Here is a 21,345-nt window from a genome sequence, read left to right on the forward strand (position 1 = left end):
TCTGCCGAAAACTAAAAAATAAATATTAAAAATTCTCTCTCTTTCTCTCTCTCTCTCTCTCTCTCTCTCTCTCTCTCTCTCTCTCTCTCCCTCTCTCTTTAAAAAAAAAAAAAAAAACACACACACACACACACAAAGTTGCTTATTCATGCCAGCTGGGTGCCATCCTTAAGCTCAAAAAGCCACACTGGGAGATGGGGTCAAAGTGACTAGTGCTACAGTGACAAAAGACATCCTCCAGGAGATGAGCCTGACCACAGCCCTAATGCCAGGCTCTCCACAGCCCATTTGTCCCTCTGACAAGCCAAGTCCCAGGTGAGGTACCTGGACTCTTGAGAACCCCCATAAGCTGGCCAGGAGCAGAGCCCTTTGGGGTGGAGTGGTGCTGGGATTGAACCCAGGGTGCTCTACAGCTGAGCCATGTCCTTTTTTATTTTTTATTTTAAGACAGGTTCTTACTGAGTTTCTGAGGCTGGCCTTGCCATTCTCCTGGGTAGCTGGGATCCCAGGCATGCACTACCACTCCGGTCTCCTTTCTAACTGATGTTGAACTGTTGTCTTGTCCATCAGCCCAAGTCCAGGGGACAACCCAATTGGCTAAGAGGACACCCTGGGCTTCGGTGCTACTGTGCTTTGACACCAAAGCTTGGTTCCCCAGTAAACCTTGACAAGCAGTTCAGGGGGTCAGTGGGTCTCTCTTAGGACTTGAACTAATGGTGGCAGTAGCACATGGAAGGCCATTTTAGAAGCCTTTTCCTGATTCTTCTCCTCTGCTGCCATTCACAAAGATTGCTTGCTAAAAACAGCATGGCTTTGGTGGACAGAGAGGCCATCTGTGTGGGGAGGGCACATCCGGGAAGCCTGGGATGCCTGGTGTATGACAAAAGTGGAAGTTGTACCTCCTGCAGCTATGGAAGGGGTGGTGGCCACCCAAAGTCTTATTTACACAGCCTGAGGTGGAGTGCGCCATGACACATGGTCCTCCCCTTACCAGCCTACTTCATCCTCCTGACTCACCCAACTGGGGCCAGAATAGGAAGCGTCTTTGGCACACAGTGGTGCTCCTGTGACCTCTTTTCTCTCTGCCCTTTTCCCTGCCCACGTGCTGCTTCCATTCAGGAGTGCCAGGCTGCACTCTATGGCTTTTCCTCTCGTGGAATGATCACTGCCCCATTGAGCGCTACAGGAGAAGCTCACCTCCAGACATCATCCTGGTGACACTGGGGACCACTGAGAGGCCCCTGGCCAGAGCAGACAGACGAGGGCAGTGCCAGCTAGTCATTTCCCTTCCTGGAAGATCCAGTGTGCTGTCTAGTCCCTCCTGCGGGGCTTTGCCAGCATCTGCAAGTCAGGAGCCACAGTGTAAGCACAGAGTGAGCTGCAAGGATGCCAGACGGGCAGCAGAGCAGCCTGCAGGCATGCCACCTTTTGGCCCGGCTCAGGAGGAAGACTAATGGAAACTGGGAGGGTAGCTCCATGTATGTCTGCCAGTGGCTTCACAGATCCAAGCCAGCATGGAAGGGGTGTAGCTGGACAGGGACAGGGACAGGGACTTACAGACCACAGATCTGCCCTCATGCCCCTCCCTTCCCTTTCCCTGCCCTCTCACCCAGTGTAGGGATTTCTCCACACTGCCCAGGACAGTCTCAGCCACTTCTTGGGCCTCCCTTGACTCTATGTTCCAGTTGTGTCCCACACACAGCTGTCTGAGAGCCCTACTTCCTGAAACCCAGGCCTCCCTCCTCCTATCTCACACATGGGCGGAGTCAGAACTGGCCACCTACAGGAATGTCAGGTTGGACCAGTGGTCATTCGGCTTCCCTGACTACAGCTTCAGGGCCATAGAGTTCCTTGGCCTCTCACCCATGTCCCCATCTGTAAAACGGGTGTGTCCCTATGTGGTCATCTAGTAGGTTTTACTAATCAATGACATGGGCAACATGGGGCCCAGTAGGTGGTGCTCCTATTCCGTACCCTGCCCACCTCCCTGCATCTCACCTGTGTGGCTGGTTTTGCCCATTGGGAACTTGCCTTGTGAGTCCAGCACAGGTGACCTGGGCTCTTCGCAGCCAGGCCCTCCTCCCTCACTTCCTGTAGCTCTTTCCACATTCTCTTTGCTGCTGTTCTGCCTCATTTCTTAGCCACCTGGTGGCTTCCTCAAGACTAGGACAGAGACTTACCACACTACCGAGCCCCTAGAGCACACAGCATCTAGTTGACAGCTTGTTGATCAGGGCCTCCGGCTGGCACTGGTCTGTTGCTGTGGTGGACACAAGGCATTGGTCCCTCCCTGATTGATTGCCAACTGGGCCACCCACCAGCCCCACCCTAGTTCCTGGTCTACAGGGTGCTGAGCCAGGCTCCCTCCAACAGAGGAGAACAGGACTGAGACACACCCTTGAGAGTTCCACTGAGAAGGACTCAGAAAGGAGTGTGGGGCTCTTTTTGTGGTGTGGACAGTATCACCACAGGTCTAATGGCTGGGTTGGTAGAAGCTCACAGGCAGAAGGCAGGAGGGGAAGCCAGCTCCAACCCTCACCCTGGCCCAGAGAGGACAGGTGACCCCTGTGGCGTCCTGTAGGAGGTTACTTCCCACTTCAGGGTCCTAAGGAAATGAGGCCCAGCAGCAGCCCTCTGCCCTCCCACTCCTCCATGCTGCTTTCTTTCCTTCCAACAATCCACCGAGCCGGCAGCTGGCCACTTGTTCTCCATCCCGTTGCTTGGGATTCATCCCCCACTCCCACCCCCACTGTGGTGCAGCAGCTTGGCAACCTGTTCTGTGCATTTCCACTGTGGTGGAACCCTCCTGTGTGTCAGTTCCTTACTTCTGCCCAAAGATGGCCAAGGATTAGGACTCAGAAGAACGCTTGTCTTTGAAAGAAAACCGCTTCTTTTAAGGTCTTTTTTCTTTGGTTGGTTGGATCCCCATCCTCAGTAATGGGGATGGTGCCTGGGGCTTGGTGCACGCTAGGCAAGCGCTCTACCACTGAGCCACCCCCAGCCCTGGTTATTATTAATACCGATGGGCCACCTGTGCTACCAGGAGTCACATGCTCTGGAATGGAGACTCATCTGATTGCTTGCTCTCCTGGTACACAGGTGACAAACACAGTAAAGGGGCCGTGCTGGTCAAAAGCAAATGTGTGTGAGCGGGGGGCCGGGCACAGGTGGGTGGGGCACATGAGGTAAGAGCAGGCAGGTCTCCACTGGGCAACCTTGGGCTGACTCTGGGGTCAGGATCCAGCTTCAGGAGGTTCTGAGGATGTGTCCGGCAGGCAACAGTGACTTCTCAGCCCGGTTTCCCACCCAGCAGGGACCACCTGGGTATGGCCTCTGCAGGAGCCTTCACAGGAAATGGGCTGCTGCCCAAATCTAGGGCAGTCTTGGATGAGTTCCCTCTCAGGGTCCAGCTTACATCTGTCCTGGGACTGGGTAGGAGGTGATGGTGTGGGTTTCACGCTGGCTGCCCTCCTGGGCTCCACAGCTGCTCTGCCGACCCCAGCAGGTGCTGTGCCACACTGCTCACTCAGCAGGGCTCAGGCCCGTGCTGTGTGTGCTCTGCACCTGGCTGCCATGAGGCAGCGTGCACTTGCTCCTCGGCCGTCTGTCCTCAGGGTGGGACTCCAAGTGGCCTCACTTTGGGATGGGCTCTGTCAAAGGCTTCATTTCATATCTGCTGCTGAGTCTATCACGGCTCTCAGCAAGGTGGGGCAGTATGCTAGTCCCCCGTGGAGATGACGGCAGCCCCTCCATGTGACAGGGACATGAATGGCACCACTCTTCACGTGGAAACTAAAGGTGCGTCCTTGTAACCCATATGTGTATGTTCTGCCCCTGCCCAGGTGCTGTCCTTCCATTGCTACTGGGCCTGTAGTCAACATGAGGCAGACTCATCTCTCCCACATCTTCCTTTTGACCCTTGACCTTTCTGTCCATTTGTGCCTGTTCCTAGCCTGTGGAGCTGCGGAGAGAAGGGACTTCTCAGTCTTACAGATCCCTCCTGGTACAGACAGTGGCCATGTGAACATGGAGGTCCTGAAGACGTTGTGGGGGCCTTGGGAGGCTGAGGCCAAGAGACACATAAGAACCCACCAGCTGTGCCTTGCTCAGAACAGGTCCTCAGGCCCAGGTGCCCTCAGGAAGTGGTGGTTTGTGCCTGGTTGGCTTCAGTTCTCAATTCACTGCAGGAGCTGGGCTCAGATTTCCCTGTGGGCAGCCCCAGCTCTGAGAGCGTCCTGACGTCCCACCCACAAAGGAAGCGAACTGACCCATGAAACTCAGTGGAACGCCCCAGAACTGCTGGCAGAGGGTCTTTATTCCTAATCCTGGCCTAATCCCTAGGCCAGCCTTCCTTATGGGGTGGAGCACACTGTGCAGGGCCAGCAGTGACAGGGGGCCAGTGTCCCTCCCACTTCTTTCCTGCCTCTCCCCTAAGTCCCAGGCGCCTCCTGGACCAGGAGTCCAGCCTCCCAGTGGGCGTGGACAAGGGGATGTGCAGTCAGGTGATCTGGAAGGCTGCCTTCTGTGGAGCAGGCCTGCTCCTGGGCCCAGCAAGCAAATCCGGGAGGGTGGGTACTTCTCAAGCCTCCCCATTTCTGCTCTTGGACCATTTCCTCCTGGTTTGCTGTCCTTCCTGTGAGATCCTCACTGTCTCTACCTGTGTCCTGGGCCACCAAATGCTCTGCTAGGCCTCCCCTCATATAGCACACTGGGCACTACAGGGACCATCACAGCATCCCTTGCTCACATTTTGCAACATTTGGAGCCAGGGAGACTGCTAGGTGTAGACTGGCAGGTACCCCTCAGTCTTGGAATGATAGTTACCAGTGACAGCAGATGACACCTTCCACTCTTCTGTGACCGTTAGCTGCCAGAAGGACACAGCCTCTCTCTGCTGTCCGGGTGTGTGTGCACACATACGTACCTGCACACTGGGATATGGTCACATACCATTAGACCAGGACATTAAATGTACACGGTCACTTGAGTGACATCAAGCGTCCTGACAGTTGAACCACGTGGGGGTGGGGTGAGTGAGCTGTGGAAACCACCAGAAGACTCAGGCCCTCTGTGCCAGAGCCTCACTTCAGGTGGGAACAGGCTGCCAAGCCATCCCACATAAACTCTGATGACTGGAAGGACCCCGTGGCTGTCCCTCCTCTCGCCTCATGCTGCCCACTCTGGAAAAGCTCTGATAAGTCCTTCAGTGAGAAACCCTTCTTAAGTAAACGGGGCAGTTTCCGTGTGCTGTCTGCCCCTGGGCCTCTTCTGCACTGGGGCCTGCTCCCCTCTAGGAATGCCCATAGAGGATGGATGCCCTCTGGGAGATGGGGGGCCAGGCCCACTCAGTTTCCTTCCTGGAGAGCCAGGGAGCCTCTGGTGGGAGGTTGAGGCACCGCAGTAGCCCAGGAGCAGCCTCGCTGCCATCCATCAGCCTCCTACCCAGGAGGGCATCCCAGCCCTGTCATAGGGTTGTCAACGTGTCATTCAGCCACAGTTGGCTCCTGCATGCACACCTGGTGGTACACAGTGTCTTTGAGCAGGTGTTTCTAGAAATGTCTCTAGAAATTCTGTGTGTGTTGGCATCTCTGTGCCCACAGCCAGGCCTAGCACCAGACCTAAGGTTTCCTCCTAGGGCGGGGTGGGGCTCCTCGGGGTGCGGTGAGCCTGACGTCCAGTGCCACCTGGACTGTCAGGTCTCACCCAGGCACAGGAGCCCTTGGTCAGGGGGCCCCACAGCCTGTTCTGCCCAGGTGGTGGGAGGTGGCCAACCTGTTCCATTTCTTAATCTTGCTCCAGCTGTATGTAAGAGGGTCTGTGTTTGGCTTAGAGAACTGCACATTCCCTGACAGGTGCTTTGTCTCGTCCCCATCTCCCTCCTGGCTGAATGGACTGGGACTCAGGAAAGGTACAGCAAGCCTGCCTTTGTGCTCCCTGTTCACAGTGCCCTGAAGGCACTGGACAAGGAACCTCGGCAGAGCAGGGACTCGGGCCCTCAAGGTTTCCAGTAGACCAGCCACCATGTCACACAGATGTAAACCTGCACCAAGCCCTCAGTGTACCAGCATGATTGAGGCTCCCCTGGCTGATTCTTCCCAGTTTCAGGGATACTTTTGCAGCCAGTGGATTTTTTCATATTCAGGCACTTGGTCAGAGGGTGCGGCTGGTGGATGGTGTTCTTGTTGTGCTTACCCTCGCATTCCTGTAACTGGTTTACATCCCTGACTGGCCACCCTTGTAGGTCATTATAGTCACAGTACTGGTCAGTCCCGGAGGACCCAGGTGTGCACTCACCTTGTGAACTTCCCGGGAGCTCACAGTGTGCGTGTGGGGCAGCCGCGCCTGCTCTGCAGCTTGGAAGGGTGTGCCTGGGTGTCAGCTGCAGGGGTCGAGCACATGCACGTTCACCGGACCCGCTCTGGCCACCTGCCCCTCTGCCCAAGACCATTTACCTGTTGGCTGGCTCTCAACCAAATTATGAGCAGGGTTTTGGTGGATTTGTTTGTTTTTTCACTGGATTGAAAGACACTCAAGAAAGGTGTGGGGCAAATCCGCACGTCTTCATCTGAAGGGGGTTCATGTAGGCACTTCTGGAAGTGTGTCTCCAGGGCTGTTTTCCTACACAGTGGGATCCTGCACCCCTCACCTGTAGGTCTGCCTCTCCAAGGGGAGTGTTTGGTCCTGGGTGCACCCCTAACGTCCAGTGCCACCTGGACTGCCACGTCTCGCCCAGCCACCTTGTCAGTCTTGCCTTCGTCACCATGTTTAGGTTCCCTGTAGGCCATGGTGGCTGCAGCAGATGCGACTGGGATACACCCAGGGGTGCCTCTTTCTCCTCCTCTGCACTTCACACGGTCTCCCTCCTTTTGTCTTCCAGTTGGTCAGCGAGAAGGTCGGAGGGGCAGAGGGGACCAAGCTGGACGATGACTTCAAAGAGATGGAGAAGGTAGGGAACTGCCCAGGCTCCTCACGCTGGTCAGTGCTACTGAAAGAGGGGCCCCAGAGTGCTACCTCACCGTGGAGCCCCAGTGGACGTGCCTACCCTGGCAGGGCTGTGACTGACAGGCCCGTCAGTCAGGTGGACTCATAGGTAGCACCTTCCACCCAACCCCAGGCAAACAGCGATGGGGACAGGATGCAGCTGAGCTGATGGACAGAGTTGGGCAGGCCTGTTTAGGCCTTGGGTGCCAGTGGCTGTGGAGCACAAACACTGCCTCTCTCCACAGAAGGTGGATGTCACCAGCAAGGCAGTGGCAGAAGTGCTGGTCAGAACAATCGAGTATCTGCAGCCCAACCCAGGTAGGGCCAGCTTGCTGTCTGGGGTCTGCCCAGGCCTCCTATGTCAACAAGAATCTTAAATTAACAGATTTAAGAGGGACTACTGTGCCTGGGTGGGTGGGCTGCAGGCATGGCTGGATCCAGGGGTCCAAGCACCATGTTTAGGATCATGTACTTGTTTTCTATTTGAGCTGATAGCTTGCCTTCCTCTACGCTGGCTTCACTGTAGGGCCAACTTCTCTGCATAACAATCTTACCCTTCAGTAACCACGCCACCACCACCGCCAGCCAACAGGCCCTGCAGAAAAGAACATCTTTCCCCTCCTGACACTGGAGCCGTGTACAGGGGGTGTCAACCTCCTGATCTCTCCAGGGATCCATCCTTGGAGCATGGGGCTGACTCCTGGGCCCAGAGCAGGCAGAACCTTTCCCCTGGTTCTGCAGTGGGAGACAAGGAGCACAGATGAGCAGCAAATCCAGCAGCAGCCACTGGAGGCCAGTGCCAAGAACAGAAAGGGACAGAGGTCCACAGCTGTGTCCCCCAGCCCTGAGGCTGCACGTGCAGCTCCCTCCTCCCTCCTGCAGCTTTTGTTTCAAGGAGGCGCTGGGAGGAGGGAGCACTCACTCGGGGACCCGCTCTTCCTGTGCACTGCCAATTCTTTTGTGGCTGCTGGGGTGTCCAGAGGGGAGTCACACTCCTGATGGCCTGTCTTGTGGGCGATCTTGGGAAATAGGTCTTGCACAGGTGCACTTTAGGAAGGGACAGGTGCAGGAGGAATCCCCATGGCGCCCCCCCTGGCTGGTCCTGTTGCAGCCTCTCGGGCCAAGCTGACAATGCTGAACACCGTGTCCAAGATCCGGGGCCAGGTGAAGAACCCTGGCTACCCGCAGTCAGAAGGCCTCCTGGGAGAGTGCATGATCCGCCACGGGAAGGAGCTGGGCGGAGAGTCCAACTTTGGTGAGCTGCACATGCTGCCCCCTGCAGGGCAGCCCTGAGCATAGTCCCCAGGGGCACAGCTCTCAGGTCCTCTGTGCCAAGTGCCATCCTTGGGGCTGGGGATGTGTGATGGCACAAAGAGCTTCCCCATGCAGGGGGCTGTCCAGATCAGTCGGGGTGGGCGGGCAGGGGTCGATTCACCCAAACCTGACCATAGGGAGGGACACTAGGGAAGAGCCTTTGTTTGGTACCAAATTCCAATTGCCAGGATGTTGGCTGTTGAGGGGCCGTTCAAGAGCGGGGAGGATATCGATCCAGCAGGAAAGGCCCCTGTGACAGCTTCCCATGCCCGTCTTCTCTGCAGGTGATGCCCTGCTGGATGCAGGGGAGTCCATGAAGCGCCTGGCTGAGGTGAAGGACTCACTGGACATAGAGGTCAAACAGAACTTCATTGACCCGCTGCAGAACCTGTGTGACAAAGACCTGAAGGAGATCCAGGTGCTGCTGCAGCATCCCACTGCCCAGTCCCGCCCTCAGCCCAGCCCCAGGGTCACCCTTCCACAACAACCAGGTCACATGTTGGACAATTCTCCCGTCTATCCTGGGAGCCACCAGGTGACACTTGTCCCCTGCAACCTACAGCACCACCTAAAGAAGCTGGAAGGTCGCCGCCTGGACTTTGACTACAAAAAGAAGCGGCAGGGCAAGATCCCTGACGAGGAGCTGCGCCAGGCCATGGAGAAGTTTGAGGAGTCCAAGGAAGTGGCAGAGACCAGCATGCACAACCTCCTGGAGACAGACGTGCGTGGCCGTATCCCGCTGTGCCCTCCTGTGTGGCCAGCTGCCCTGGGTGTTGTGGGGGTGGGGTGGCATCACAGGAGCCAGGGTAACCCCCCCTGTACCTGGCACACCCAGGCTCAGCGAAAGCTTGAGGGAGGCCACATGGCTTCAGGGGGACAGAGGGCTGCAGGCAGTAGCCTGCCCACTGCCAAAAGCGAGGAGCACTCCCCAAACCTGGGGCCCTGCTCAGGCTGCAGCGTGGGGGTCAGCAGGGAGACAGCCACCATAGTGGTGTCCCTCCAGCCCTGCTGGTCCCACAGATCGAGCAGGTGAGCCAGCTCTCGGCCCTGGTGGACGCGCAGCTGGACTACCACCGACAGGCCGTGCAGATCCTGGACGAGCTGGCCGACAAGCTCAGGCGCAGGTGGGCCGCCTCGCTGTGGCGGGCATCTTCTCTGCTGGAGTCCCTCTTGTTCTCTCCCTGTCCCCGATGGCTCCCCGCCAGAGTTCCCTGAAGCCTGAGTCCCCATGCTTCCTGCAGGCCCTGGGCCCTCGTGCCCCTCTGTTGGCCATAGGGACAGCAGCCCCATGTGAGAGGCCGCCCTGGTGTGAGCAGGTTCCACAGCATGGCCCTGAGTCTGCTTCCAGAGTCTTCCAGAGTCTCCTGAGTTGGGAGGGGCCACATGAGAAAGCAGGACATTATTTGGCTCGTCCTGGTCCCTCTGGGAGACAGCAGGCGTGACATGAGGGCCAAGAGGTTAGAGGAGTGCTGAGCCACCCAGTTCACCCTGAGGTCCACGGTAGCCTGCTGACCCCTCCCCACCCATGCCCTGCCTGAGGCTCACCTCTGAGGCGTGTGGTCAACTAGAGCTGGGCTGGCTTCAGGGAGCCGGAACAGGACGTGTAGGGCACCTGCTTCCTGGGCTGTCGGGGACCTCACAGCGTAACCCATGCATTGAACTATCTAGAAGTAGTCTGCAGCTTCTGAAGGTGCCGGGCAGGGTGGGGGGACCAGCCCAGGGCCTCTGACTGGTTCCAGGAACCTCCAACCAACAATGTCTCCTGTGATGGGGCCTAGGGCATCAGCTTGGATCTGGAGTGCTGAGGCCCTCATGGCCAATGATTCCCCTCACAGGGTGCGAGATGCCTCCTCACGCCCCAAGCGGGAGTACAAGCCCAAGCCCCGGGAGCCGTTTGACCTCGGAGAGCCTGAGCAGTCCAACGGGGGCTTCCCCTGCACCACAGCCCCCAAGACCACAGGTAGCAGGGAATGAAATGCTGCTCTGGGTGGCAGAGGGCTGGCCCTGTCCCAGGCCTCTGATTGCCAAGGCCCAGGAAAACCCGAGCCCGCTGTCCACCTGGACTACAGGAGGGATCCCCAGGGACCAGGAAATGGCCCCCCCATACACTGTGATCAGCCTCCCTGTGTTCTGTTCATAAGCAGCTTCATCGTCCTTCCGATCTTCGGACAAGCCCATCCGGACCCCCAGTAGGAGTATGCGTGAGTGTCCCCTGCTAATGGCTTCCCTGCTGATGGCTGAACTTAGCTAGCAACACTGCCTTCTGTTGTATTCCGAAGGGGTCTTTCTCCTACACATCTACTGGGCCAGGAAGTCCCGCCTGTCCCCTGTGGGCAGTGGGGCCCAGATGGGAGCTGGTTGGACCGCCCCCACCGCCGGTGGGTCTCCAGCCCCTAGCCTCATGTGCACACCAGGGGCTCAAGTGCTGAGGGCCAAGGACACCAGCCTGGCTCAAGGCTGTCTTGCCTGTACAGTGCCCTGAGTGCTCTGGCCAGTCTCCCTTCCCCATGACCCTGTGGGCATCTCCAGTGCTTCCCAGCAACACTGTGGCTGACCATTGCCAGACCTGGCTCCTCCTCTCTTCCTCCAGCAGTGGGGGTGGGGGGGCAGCTGAGTGGCAGGGCCACCAGGGAGAGGGGCCAGGGCTTGGTGAGAGAGAGCTGGTGAGGGCACAGTGGCCCTCACATCTCTCCTGCCCCCAGCACCCCTGGACCAGCCCAGCTGCAAGGCACTGTACGACTTTGAGCCTGAGAACGACGGGGAGCTGGGCTTCCGCGAGGGCGACCTCATCACGCTCACCAACCAGATCGACGAGAACTGGTACGAGGGCATGCTGCACGGCCAGTCGGGCTTCTTCCCCCTCAGCTACGTGGAGGTGCTCGTGCCTCTGCCGCAGTGACATGCCAAGGCCCTCCCGCCCTCCGTCCACACCAGCGGGTCTCCTGCATTCCATTTAGCAGCTGATTCAGGCCCACCAGGCGGCCTGTCACCAGGCTGCAGGGCCAACGGGGCAGGCAGCTCTCATCCAGGCATGTGAGGCCCTTCTGCACCAGTGAGTGTGGGCCCGCACTGGAGGCAGCGGGCTCCCTTCCCCACCTTCTGGCAGTCCTCCTGGGGCTGGGCTGCGTCCTTCCTTCCCTTTCATGGCCTCCTTCCCCGGCCAGCAGGCCTGAGGTGGGACTAACACTAAGGTGCTCTTAGAAACACTAATGTTCCCTGGAGGAGCGGCAATTCCCTCCCATCCTGGGGCCATCCTTGTTGTGGCTGCAGGGCCCAGCTCCTCTCCCTGTCACCTGACCTCCTGCCTTAACAGGGTGGGGTGGGACTGAGGCAAGACCCCTGGCCACCTCCCCACATCCCAGGTTTTAAATCCCCTCCCCGCCCGTTGCTGGCGATGGGCCAGGCCCCCATCCAGGGCACCCCAGAGGCCTGAAGTCCCAGAGGTGCTGTCCCTGAGCCTTGCACACATGCTACTTCCTGGAGAGCTGGGGCCCTCAGAGGCCCCTAGGCCAGGGCGTCCCTCACCTCTTAGAACCTGCTGTCAGCTCTGCTTGTGTTCAGGACGAGATAGGCCTGGGTTCTCGGAGGCTGCCTGCTCAAGGACAAGCCCTGTCTCAGGAGCCTGTCACCCTCCCAGCCAAGTCCTCAGACACTGGCTGGCTTGTACCCCCCACCCACAGCCACCCTCATGAGGCCAATGGGTCCAGCCTCTTAAAGCCCCAGCCCAGCACATGGAGGGCTGTGCCCACCCTGCATACAAACAGCTCACTCGGGACCACGGCCCATCCTGCCCTGCCAGAGGTTGAGCTCGAATGCGCTGAAGACTGGCACCTCAGACCTGGCTTGCCAGCACCTGCCTTCCCTACACCAAGCCAGCAGCTGTGTCCCGAGACCCCTACCCAGACCAGCAGGATCCCAGCCCCAGCTTCCACTCCCTCTCACCTAATCCAAACTTGACTAAATGGAGGGACCTCTGGGCTTGGCCACATTCACATTCCCTTCCCCAGGACTCCACAAAGCCCCTGGGACACCAGGCTCTGCCTTTCTCTTTTGCCCCTTTGTGGCTACCACATGGGGACACGCAGTCTCTGCCAAGACAGGCGGTGTGACCTGGCTTCCCATCCAGGGTGGACTGAAATGTATGCCTAATTTTTTTTAAAAAAAGAAGTATTAAATGTTTCTTTCTACAGCCCTGGCCTCATGTTGGTGCAGGGGTAGGCCTCAGCTCCTCTGTGCGGGCCAGTAAGGGGCACCCCTAGTACCAGCCCCCAGTCACTTGTGGGTGATTCTGCATCCCAAGGTGCTCTGCTGCCTAAACAGCAGCCCTCACCCAGTAGGTGCTGTGGAGCTGGCTGGGGAACCACTTGCATCTGTAGCTCAGTGCCCTGCCCCGCCCTGCCCTACTACCCAGAGGAGGAAGCCACACTTGGAGCTGCTCAGGGGACCCAGCTTGGGCATGCAGCTGGCTCTTGCCCACCCCATGAGACACACTGCAGGCTGCTGGCTGCTCAGTTCTTTATTATTCATGCCTGTATACATCACACAGGACGGGACAGCAACAGACGGAGTCCTTGAGCCAGTCCCCATAGTCACCTCTGATCTCAGGACAGCACCCTCAGCTCCCCTGCTTGAGGAGACTGTAGACCTGCTCCAGCACATGGCACAGACCTTGGTCTTTGGGTGTCCTGCTGGCCAAGGAGATCTGAAACAAGCAGGGCAGGTGGCTCAGTGCCCTGCCACCACTCAAGTGAAACACCCTGGCAGAGCTAGATCCTCAACCAAGCACACAGTGGTGTTCCTAAGTCCCAACTCGCCAAGGGGAACAGTGCTCTTGACCCAGAACCAGTGGGCTGCAGGCACGATGTCCAGGCCAGGGCAGGGGGGCCTGCCTGCCAGATCCCAGGCCACTGATGTCCAAGTGTGAGTGACAGGCCACAGGCGGGCAGGAAGGTGCTTCTACACAAAGTACACCAGACAGATTCAAGTAGGAAGTAAACAGGGCACCCTCAGAAGGCGGCGGCCAGGGGCCAGCAACCAGAGAAGCCAGCTCACATGCCAGCTATCTCTGGCCTTGCTGGAGCTCAAGGCTCCAAATCAAATCAAAACCTGTGTGCCCTCTTCAGGTGGCCCTGCAGTGACACAGGTCGGATGGAGAGGCTTCTCCAATTGGGACGTCCTGGGGGTTGCAAGGTTCAAGGGGCTTTGTGCAGGGGAGAACCAGGGCCTTGTGTGTGCTCAGCACAGCCCCTGCTGAGCTGCTCACCTGGGCTGTTCCCATTTTTATTTTCACTGTGGTCACTTCCTTGGGGTGTCCTGAGTATAGTCCTGGGTGTTCCCTATGCACAGTCCTTGGGGCTGCAGCTCCTGGGGACAGATGTGGTCTCACCTTTAGCTTGTCCAGGTAGCTGTGCTCCTGGCTCCAGGGATCCTGGAACCTCACCAGGTCCGGGGCGCCTTTATAGAACTCCACCAGCAGCATCTGCGGGAGGGCAGGACTGAGTGCCGTCCCTCCCCTCCCTAGAACCAAGCCAAGCAGCTGTGTCCCAAGACCCCTATCCAGACCAGCAGGATCCCAGCCCCAGCTTCCATTCCCTCTCACCTAATCCAAACTTGACTAAATGGAGGGACCTTTGGGCTTGGCCACATTCACAATCCCTTCCCCAGGACTCCACAAAGCCCCTGGGACACCAGGGAGCAGGCCTGCCCTGCTGCCTCTTCTAGCCTAGGGCCAAGGAATGGCACTCAGGCCCAGCTGTGTGAAGAAGGTTGGCTTTTTTTTTTTTTTTTAGCACATGCTGAACGTGTGGTTATCAAGCCTATGAACTGGGCTGGGGCGCATCCCCAGTGTGAGCAGCTCTGGCCTAGTGTGTGCAAGCCCTGGACACAACCCCAAACTGCAGTTTCTCTACTTGGAGAACCAGTGGCGGGTGCAGAGGCCCAAGGCGGGAGCTAGCCAGGAACAGGGAGAGGGGCTGTGGAGGGTCTGGGGCTTGTCCTAGGATTGGCAGTCAATCTGGATGTGCTGGGTGCCTCTAGCAGGGCCTCTCCCCCGTCCCTCCCACATGGAGCTCACCATCTCATGCAGGATGTCGTTGGTCAGAAAGCCGTCCTGCACGTAGGCCATCTCCACCTCCATGGGGATGCCGTAGTCGCTGGGCCTTTGCTGAGGGCAGTGCATGCCAGTCAGAAGACCTTGCAGCCCACCCATGGCAGTGGGGACAGCAGAGGGCCTGGGGCTACGGACTATATGGGGCCTTGGTAGAGCCAGATAACGGGGCCAGCATGGCATCCTGCCCACAGATGCCAAGAAGAGACAGAGCCCAGAATTCCCTCCAAGGATGACCTCTGACCCCTAGCGGGGCCTGGGCAGTGAAGCCAGGCAGGGCTTGGGAAGGAAGCCACCGCACTAAGAGCAGCGGGCTGCACCCAGGCCCACATCAGGCCTCATCGAAGCTCAAATAGGGTGGCCAACAGCTTCTGCCGGAGGGCAGGACTGGATGCTGGCTCCCTCCCCTCCCTAGACCAAGTCAGTGGGAGAAACAGGCCCAGAACAGAAGTGCCCTACCTTGAGCCACCAGCACCCCTCCTCGCCCTGGCACATCTGCCCACACCAACTCACACCCCCTGCCTCCCAAGAACCCTGGAGCCCCACCTACCTCGGGAGGAGGCATCACCCAGAAGGGTGAGATCTTGGACTCGGGTCCCGGGTTGCCAGAGTAGTAGGGGGCTGGGGAAGGAGGAGGAGAGGGCTCTGGCTGGAGGCTCAGCCGGCCCAGCAGGGCGCCACTCCCCAGCCCAGGACTCACAGCACAGCAGCGCCAGGCAGGGCTGGAAGCCGTTGCTGGAGCCCTGCAGCCGCAGCTGATAGTCCATCTGTGCGTCAATGTCCTGCAGCGAGGGCAGTGCCGGGCTGTGCGGATGGCTGTGGTACCAGCCGACCAGGGACAGGCCTCGCAGGAACAGGCTCTGGTAGATCTGGGCAGAGGCAGCAGCAGGGTGGGGGACAGGGTGGTTCTGTTCAGTGCCTCTCTCTGCTCCTGCAACTAGAGTGGGCCCTCTATCTGTGGGGGACACCGGGATCCCAGGGTGCTCAAGGCCCTTGCACAGTGCAGCACAGCATCTGCACGGAACCTGTGCACACCCTCCCCTGGGCTGGAACTGTCCTGGTGGCCTGATACCTGACACAGTGTGTGTTGCTCAGAGAATGGCAAGCACCAGGGTCCGTGCGCCCACGGTTCCCAACTGCTGTGGCAACTGCGGTGGGAGGCACAGAGCCCACCCCGCCCGAGAGGGACCTTCCCAGCCATGAACAAGGAGAGGCAGAGATGGACAGGGCGGTGACATGTGCCTGATCAGCGCCTGCTCACTGTCCCCTGCGGGACACTGTGACAAAGCCTCCAAGAGTGGTTGCAGAGTGCTCTGCGCAGTGCCAGGGACACACTGAGCTCCATCATGACAACAAGACTAAGAGCAGCAGTGGCATGGAGCACAGCCCAGGACCCAGGAGTCTCCCAGGTGAGTCACGAGTCCCAAGCCAGCCTGGGTCACCTAGCAAGACCGTGTCTCAAAAGAAATTGAAAAGGGCTGGGGATCTGGCCCGCGGAGGAGCACCTGCTTATCCTGCAGGAGCCCCAAGTTCCAGCCTCAGCACCACAGAAAAGGGAAAAGCACGCAGTAGCCCCATGCGAGCTAAGGGCCAGGTACCGCACTGCATGAGACGAGACACCTCAGGTTTCACAGAACACCGAGGGTCTGAGGGGAAGGGGCTGGTAGGGTTGGCAGAGAGCCTAGAAGCCAGGGCTGGGTTCCATTCGCACATCTGATGAGCGCTAACACTGCCAGCTGCCAGGACAAGGGCAGGACAGCTGCGTTCTGCCCAGGCAGCCCCTCACCTCCTCTTCAGTGGCAGCTGCCATGTCAGCGTCCCCAAGCCGGCTCCTGCAGGGGAAGGCTCTCAGCACCGTGAGCACTGCAGGGCAATGGGGAGAAGAGATGTCAGCTCTACTCCCAGCACCCCGTCCACCCGGCCCCAATACGCACTCTGGCTGGTGATGTCCCAGCGGCCTCCAAGGTACCCCACGACCTCACTCCTAGTCAGGTGGCTGTGGAAGTCCTGGGGAAGGGAGTAGTGGGCACTGGCTAAGGCGCTGCTCCTGCCCCCAACCTGGCCAGCCCACCCTCCTCTTCCTCCACATATTTATTGAGCAACTACCATTTACCCGTAGTAGACATGTGTTGAGAACCTACTATTAACCAGGACAAACAAAGCTCCCTGCTCTTACACAGCTGCCATCTCAAAGACCCCTCCCTCCCTCTCTTCCTCATTCCTGGGTACCCCAGCCCCTTTCCAGGCCAGGGAGCCCCTTGTCTGGACACAGGGCCAAGGTGGGAGATGAGTCACGTACCAGCAGGAAGAGCACATTGCTTGAAATGGCCACATTGAACGGCTGGAACTTGTTAATAGCTGCAAAGGATGTCACTTCCACCAACGTGTGTGGGTTCCTGGAGGGGTCAAGAGTCCCACAGCCTCAGGCACCCCTGGGCTCCTCCCTCATCCCTGAAACTATCTCCACCCCCACCCGGCCAGCCAGGGCTGCAGAGGCCCATCTGACCTGGCAGAGTCACGACTGCCCAACATGCAGTAGCGCACAGGCGCCCGGGGCTTGTTTTCCACCCGCTTTCCTGGGGGTGTGGCCTCTGAAAAGGGGGAGGAGAGAGAAAGAAAGCATCGGAAAGCCCTCCCCAGGCCAATCTGCATACCCAGGCAGTGCAAGAAACCAAAATAAATCCATCTAGAGGCAGCCTTAAAAATCAGGCAGAAACAGCTGGGAAATAAATGTCAACAAATCAGACAGATAGCCTTTTAAAAAAAGAGCTCAGGGGGCTGGGATTGTGGCTGAGGTAGAGCGATCACCTAGCACATGTGAGACCCTGGGTTCAATCTCAGCACCACATAAAAATAAGTAAAATAAAGGTAGCGTGTCCAACTACAACTAAAAAATAAATATTTAAAAGAAAAATGAGCTCAGAGCCAGGCACAATGGTGCATGCCTATAATCCTAGAGGCTCAGGAGGCTGAGACAGGAGGATGGTGAGTTTGAAGCCAGCCTTAGCAACCGGGAGATGCTAAGCAACTCAATGAGATCCTGTCTCTAAATAAAATACCAAAAACTCAGGAAACCAGGTAGTGGGCCAAAGAAATCAGGGAGCACATAAGGAAATGGGGCCGAGGTACTCAGAAACCCAGCATTAGAGTTTAAGAAAACAGGCAGCAAATGAAATTGGGCAGCGGGACTACCAAGTCAGCCAGGCAGGATCTTGGGGGCTCCGGGAGAAGAGCAAGACGCCAACTCTCCCCGCCCCCTTCCATGCTCCAGGGCCACCCCTTCCCGCCCTGCGTCTCCTGACCCCCTCACCAGGGTGTGCAGGCTCCGAGGGACCCTTCCCAGGGGGTCTCCGATTCTTGTCCTCTGCTGAGACCCCCGCCAGGACCTCCTCCTCCTCTTCCTCCATCAGCAGCTCCTCCTCCTCCCCTTCGCTGGCCGGGCTCTGGCGGGGACAGCAGCCAGACACTCAGCTGGACGCTCAATTGGGCACCCCAAACCCAGACTTCTAGCAGACGGGAGCCCCAGGTGCCATTGCCCAACACGACGGCTAGAGGGCGAGAGCGAGCAGAGGCAGTCTAATGCGCAAGCGCAACTCTGGCCTGGCTGGCGCCCACAGGCTGCTTTCCCTCTGGTTCAAATTTGCTCTGCCTCTTACAAGGGGGTGTGACTCCAGTGGACAGCCCTAACCCCTCCACTCCCGTTCTTATCTGTCAAAGGACCCAGTGGTCTCCAGCCCCATTGGGCTGAAGTGAGATCATACATGTAAAGCATCTGGCCCGCGCCTTCGAGTTCTGTTTCTAGAGCAAGTTACATGGATCACTGTAATTCCCCTGACTGCCCCTCAAAAACCGCCTCCTGCCAAGGTGACCTCTTTGGGTTCAAATCTAAAGGTCACATTTCCATCCCTGCACTCACCCTCTCAGCAGTGTCTGCCACTACAAGACCCCCTCCGTCTAGGAGCATCTCCCCCGATACCCAGACCCAGCACCCAGGGCCCCCTGCTACCTCTACGGGTCCTTCCCCAGGTGGACCCACACGTCGGCCTCAGACCTCTTCCTCCACCCACACCCTCCGAGTGGCCTTGTCCATCTCAGACTAGGGGTCCAGCTGCCCACAGATGTCTCAACATGGAAACACTGGGCCAGACTGGGCCAAACTAGGCCCCTTACCTGCTCTTCCATGTCTCTCATCTCTTGAGCTCAGCTCCGCCCACCCACTCAGGATCCCCTTATCTGATGCATTAAGTCCTGTCAGATGCACTTTCAAAAATACCCAGGACCTGGGGCTGGGGCAGAATGCCCACCTAGCACTTGCAGGGCCCTGGGTTCGCTCCCCAGCACCACATAAAAACGAATGAATGGAAAAAAGATATTGTGTCCAACTACAACTAAAAATTAAATATTAAAAAAAAAATCACATCGATGGCCTCAATGGCTCCAGCTGCATCCTTAGCTCACCAGGACCAGCCCAGTCCCCTCTGCCTGGTCCCAGCATTCCTACTCTCACCCCCCAAAGCCTGTCCTCCCTACAGCAGCCACCACAGGGCCCCTGTGAACACCGAGAGTCAGTCTCAGTTCTCTGTTCACAGCCCTCCATGGTTCGCACCTCCCTTGGGGAAAAGGTCAAGTCCTTCCAGCAACCTGCAGGGCCCTGCAGGAACCACCCTGTCCCCTCTGTGCTTCACCTACTCCCTCTATCTCCCCCTCTGCTCCAGTCACACGGGCCTCCTTGATGTGCTTCCAACACACCAGACTCTGTCCTGCCACAGGTCCTTTGCATGGGCCGTTTCCCAGATATCTTCATGGCTTCCCCATCCCCCTTCAGTTCTCTGTTCAAGTCACCTTCTCTGGTCCAGCACTAGAAGTACTGTATGCAACTGAGCACCCCTCATCCAACAGTGAGTCGTAGAGCGTTTACTGCAGGAGCCAAAGGACATACCTCATCAGCAGGAGCTACAGGCACGTGCAGCTGGTGCCGTCGGAGCCAGGCAGCCTTGTACTTGTCCAGTTTTTGGCCCTTGTACTTGACAGAGGCCCAGCCACAGCCGGATTTCTTGGCAGGGTTCACCAGTTTCTTGCAGTGTGTGGCCCAGGCACTGGGAGAGTTGAAGACCTGCCCAGTTTCCTGCCACACAATTCTCCCATCCGGCTGCAGATCCCCAATGAACTTCTTCCCCTGCAGAGACAGTGGGCTGGCTGTGCCCAGGGCCTGGTACCCTCCAGGGGACTCCTCCTGACCCATGCTCCCTGAGGCAGAGCTGCACTTTCCAGTACAGTGACCCTTCCAAGTCCAGGATCCTTTCCTAGGCCAGTCCCCTCGTCCCTGGACTGTGAGCCCTGGAAGGGCAAGGACAGGGTCCACCTTGATTAGTACTGTACCCCAGTACCCAGTATGCTGCTTGGCATACAGCAGGTGCTCAATGCAAAAATCAAGCAATAGCAACCACGACAGTACATGCTTTTAAAGCCCTTGCCGGACAGCAGAAATGTGTGGACTGCTTTATTCACTGAATCCACTGGAAAGGGACTGGGAGAGGGAAAACACCCATTTATACAGAGGGGGAAACCGCTACCACCCAGAGAGGCTGCGGAGTCACACAGCCAGGAGGGCCCATCTTAGCCTCAGACTCTCAACTGCAGAGTGGGGCTTTAGATGAATCAGGTCCTCCAACCCAGAAGGGGCTCCATCCGGGGACAGGCTGCTCCGTGGCTTAGTTCCCCTCCCCACATCGGGGTCTCGTCCTGCATCAGGGCGCTCTGGGCCTTGGGTTCCCTTCTTGTCGGAGCTGGGATGAGGGTCAGAGGACGCTCACCAGGTAGTAGATGGACAGCACCCCGGCGCCAGGCTCCAGCAGGGCGTCTTTGAGCAGCACCCGCAGTGTGACCGCGCGCCTGGTGAGCGCGCCCCCCAGCGCGCCGCAGAGCCCCGGCCCGGCCCCGCCAACGCCGCCGCGCCCGCAGCCCGCGCCGGCCGGCCGCTCGGGGTCCTCGGCCTCCGCCTCGTCCTCGTCCTCATCCGGCGCCTCCTCGCCCGCGCCGCCCGCGGGGGACAGTGGCTCCAGAGCTGCGGGGCAGCGACGAGCTTAGAGGGCCGCGCACGCACGGCGGGTGCAGCCCCCGCGCGCAAAGCCTCGCCCGCCGCCCGGGCCCGCCGTACCTGCCATAGCTGCGGCCGCCCGGCGCCACGCCCCGCCCCGCCCCACACGTCACCCGGCCCCGCCCCGCGCCGTCCGGCCCCGCCCCTCCTGCGTCATTCGGCTCCGCCCCGCGCCTCCCGGCTCCGCCCGCCAGCCCGCGTCGCAGGGCTCCGGAGTCCCGGGACTCCCGCCTCCCGGACCCTGACGGAAACCAGCGGGAGCGCGGCCTGGAGGAGGAAATCGAGGTCCCGGACCTCGTCTTTCTTTGGGGTCGTGACTCCGCCCAAGGCCACCACCTACTAGTTGCATCTGGGCTCAGGAGTGGCGCAGCCTGCTGGGATGAGCGGGGAAACTGAGGCGGGAGCGCGGTGGGGACCAAGAGCAGGAGACTGAGGCCCGGGCCTCCGTCTTTGGAAGACTAGTGGCCCCACCCGAGGCCACCACGTGCTGAGTTGCAGCCTGTGGGTGCAGGAGTGCCACAGCCTGAGGCCACGGAGGGGAACTTTGGAGCTGGAGCTGGAGAAAGGGGAGAGAGTCGGGGAGCGCGCGCGAACGGGCAAACGGGGTGTGAACTGGGGCTTGCGCTGTAGCCCTTGCCGCCGCGCTCCACCCGCGGTACTTGACTCTGAACCCAGAGGCGACCTCCACCGAGCTACACCACTGGCCCTGTTTTTATTTCATTTTGAAGAAGATTAATTTGCTGAGGCCGGCCTTGGTCCTTCTGCCTCAGCCTCCCGAGTTGCCAGGATGACGCGCGGGCGCCACGCCTGGCGTGTGGTGGGGGGTCTTGGCGTTCTGCACCTCCTC

General features: G+C 58.8%; 2 protein-coding genes across 5 annotated transcripts in view; one reads left to right on the forward strand and one right to left on the reverse strand.

Moving 5' to 3' along the window:
* Sh3gl1 (SH3 domain containing GRB2 like 1, endophilin A2) overlaps positions 1 to 12,484 on the forward strand; it is a 29,057-nt gene extending 16,573 nt beyond the window's left edge. The window contains exons 2-11 of one of the 4 annotated variants that reach the window (XM_076851320.1): positions 6,878 to 6,946; positions 7,227 to 7,299; positions 8,093 to 8,236; positions 8,580 to 8,713; positions 8,858 to 9,016; positions 9,316 to 9,419; positions 10,131 to 10,255; positions 10,437 to 10,496; positions 10,998 to 11,115; positions 11,976 to 12,484. In XM_076851320.1, the coding sequence (XP_076707435.1) occupies positions 6,878 to 6,946; positions 7,227 to 7,299; positions 8,093 to 8,236; positions 8,580 to 8,713; positions 8,858 to 9,016; positions 9,316 to 9,419; positions 10,131 to 10,255; positions 10,437 to 10,496; positions 10,998 to 11,115; positions 11,976 to 12,252 (1,263 nt within the window). In that variant the 3' untranslated portion in view covers positions 12,253 to 12,484. Of the gene's footprint in view, positions 1 to 6,877; positions 6,947 to 7,226; positions 7,300 to 8,092; positions 8,237 to 8,579; positions 8,714 to 8,857; positions 9,017 to 9,315; positions 9,420 to 10,130; positions 10,256 to 10,436; positions 10,497 to 10,997 lie in introns of all 4 variants that reach the window. The other 3 variants (XM_076851328.1, XM_076851348.1, XM_076851338.2) reach the window with 3 other exon arrangements.
* A 312-nt stretch (positions 12,485 to 12,796) lies between these two features.
* Positions 12,797 to 20,580, reverse strand: Mpnd (MPN domain containing). The gene is made up of 13 exons (XM_076872161.1): positions 20,559 to 20,580; positions 20,215 to 20,465; positions 19,341 to 19,577; positions 17,712 to 17,844; positions 16,908 to 16,992; positions 16,701 to 16,797; positions 16,336 to 16,408; positions 16,188 to 16,264; positions 15,102 to 15,270; positions 14,952 to 15,022; positions 14,369 to 14,458; positions 13,682 to 13,774; positions 12,797 to 12,997 (listed from the first exon to the last, which is right to left on the reverse strand). Exons 1-13 carry the CDS (start codon positions 20,563 to 20,565, stop codon positions 12,911 to 12,913), a joined length of 1,470 nt encoding a protein of 489 aa, XP_076728276.1. The 5' UTR covers positions 20,566 to 20,580; the 3' UTR covers positions 12,797 to 12,910.
* Positions 20,581 to 21,345: the final 765 nt, after the last annotated feature.

The sequence above is a fragment of the Callospermophilus lateralis genome, chromosome 1, assembly GCF_048772815.1.
Source record: "Callospermophilus lateralis isolate mCalLat2 chromosome 1, mCalLat2.hap1, whole genome shotgun sequence".
Taxonomy (NCBI): domain Eukaryota; kingdom Metazoa; phylum Chordata; class Mammalia; order Rodentia; family Sciuridae; genus Callospermophilus; species Callospermophilus lateralis.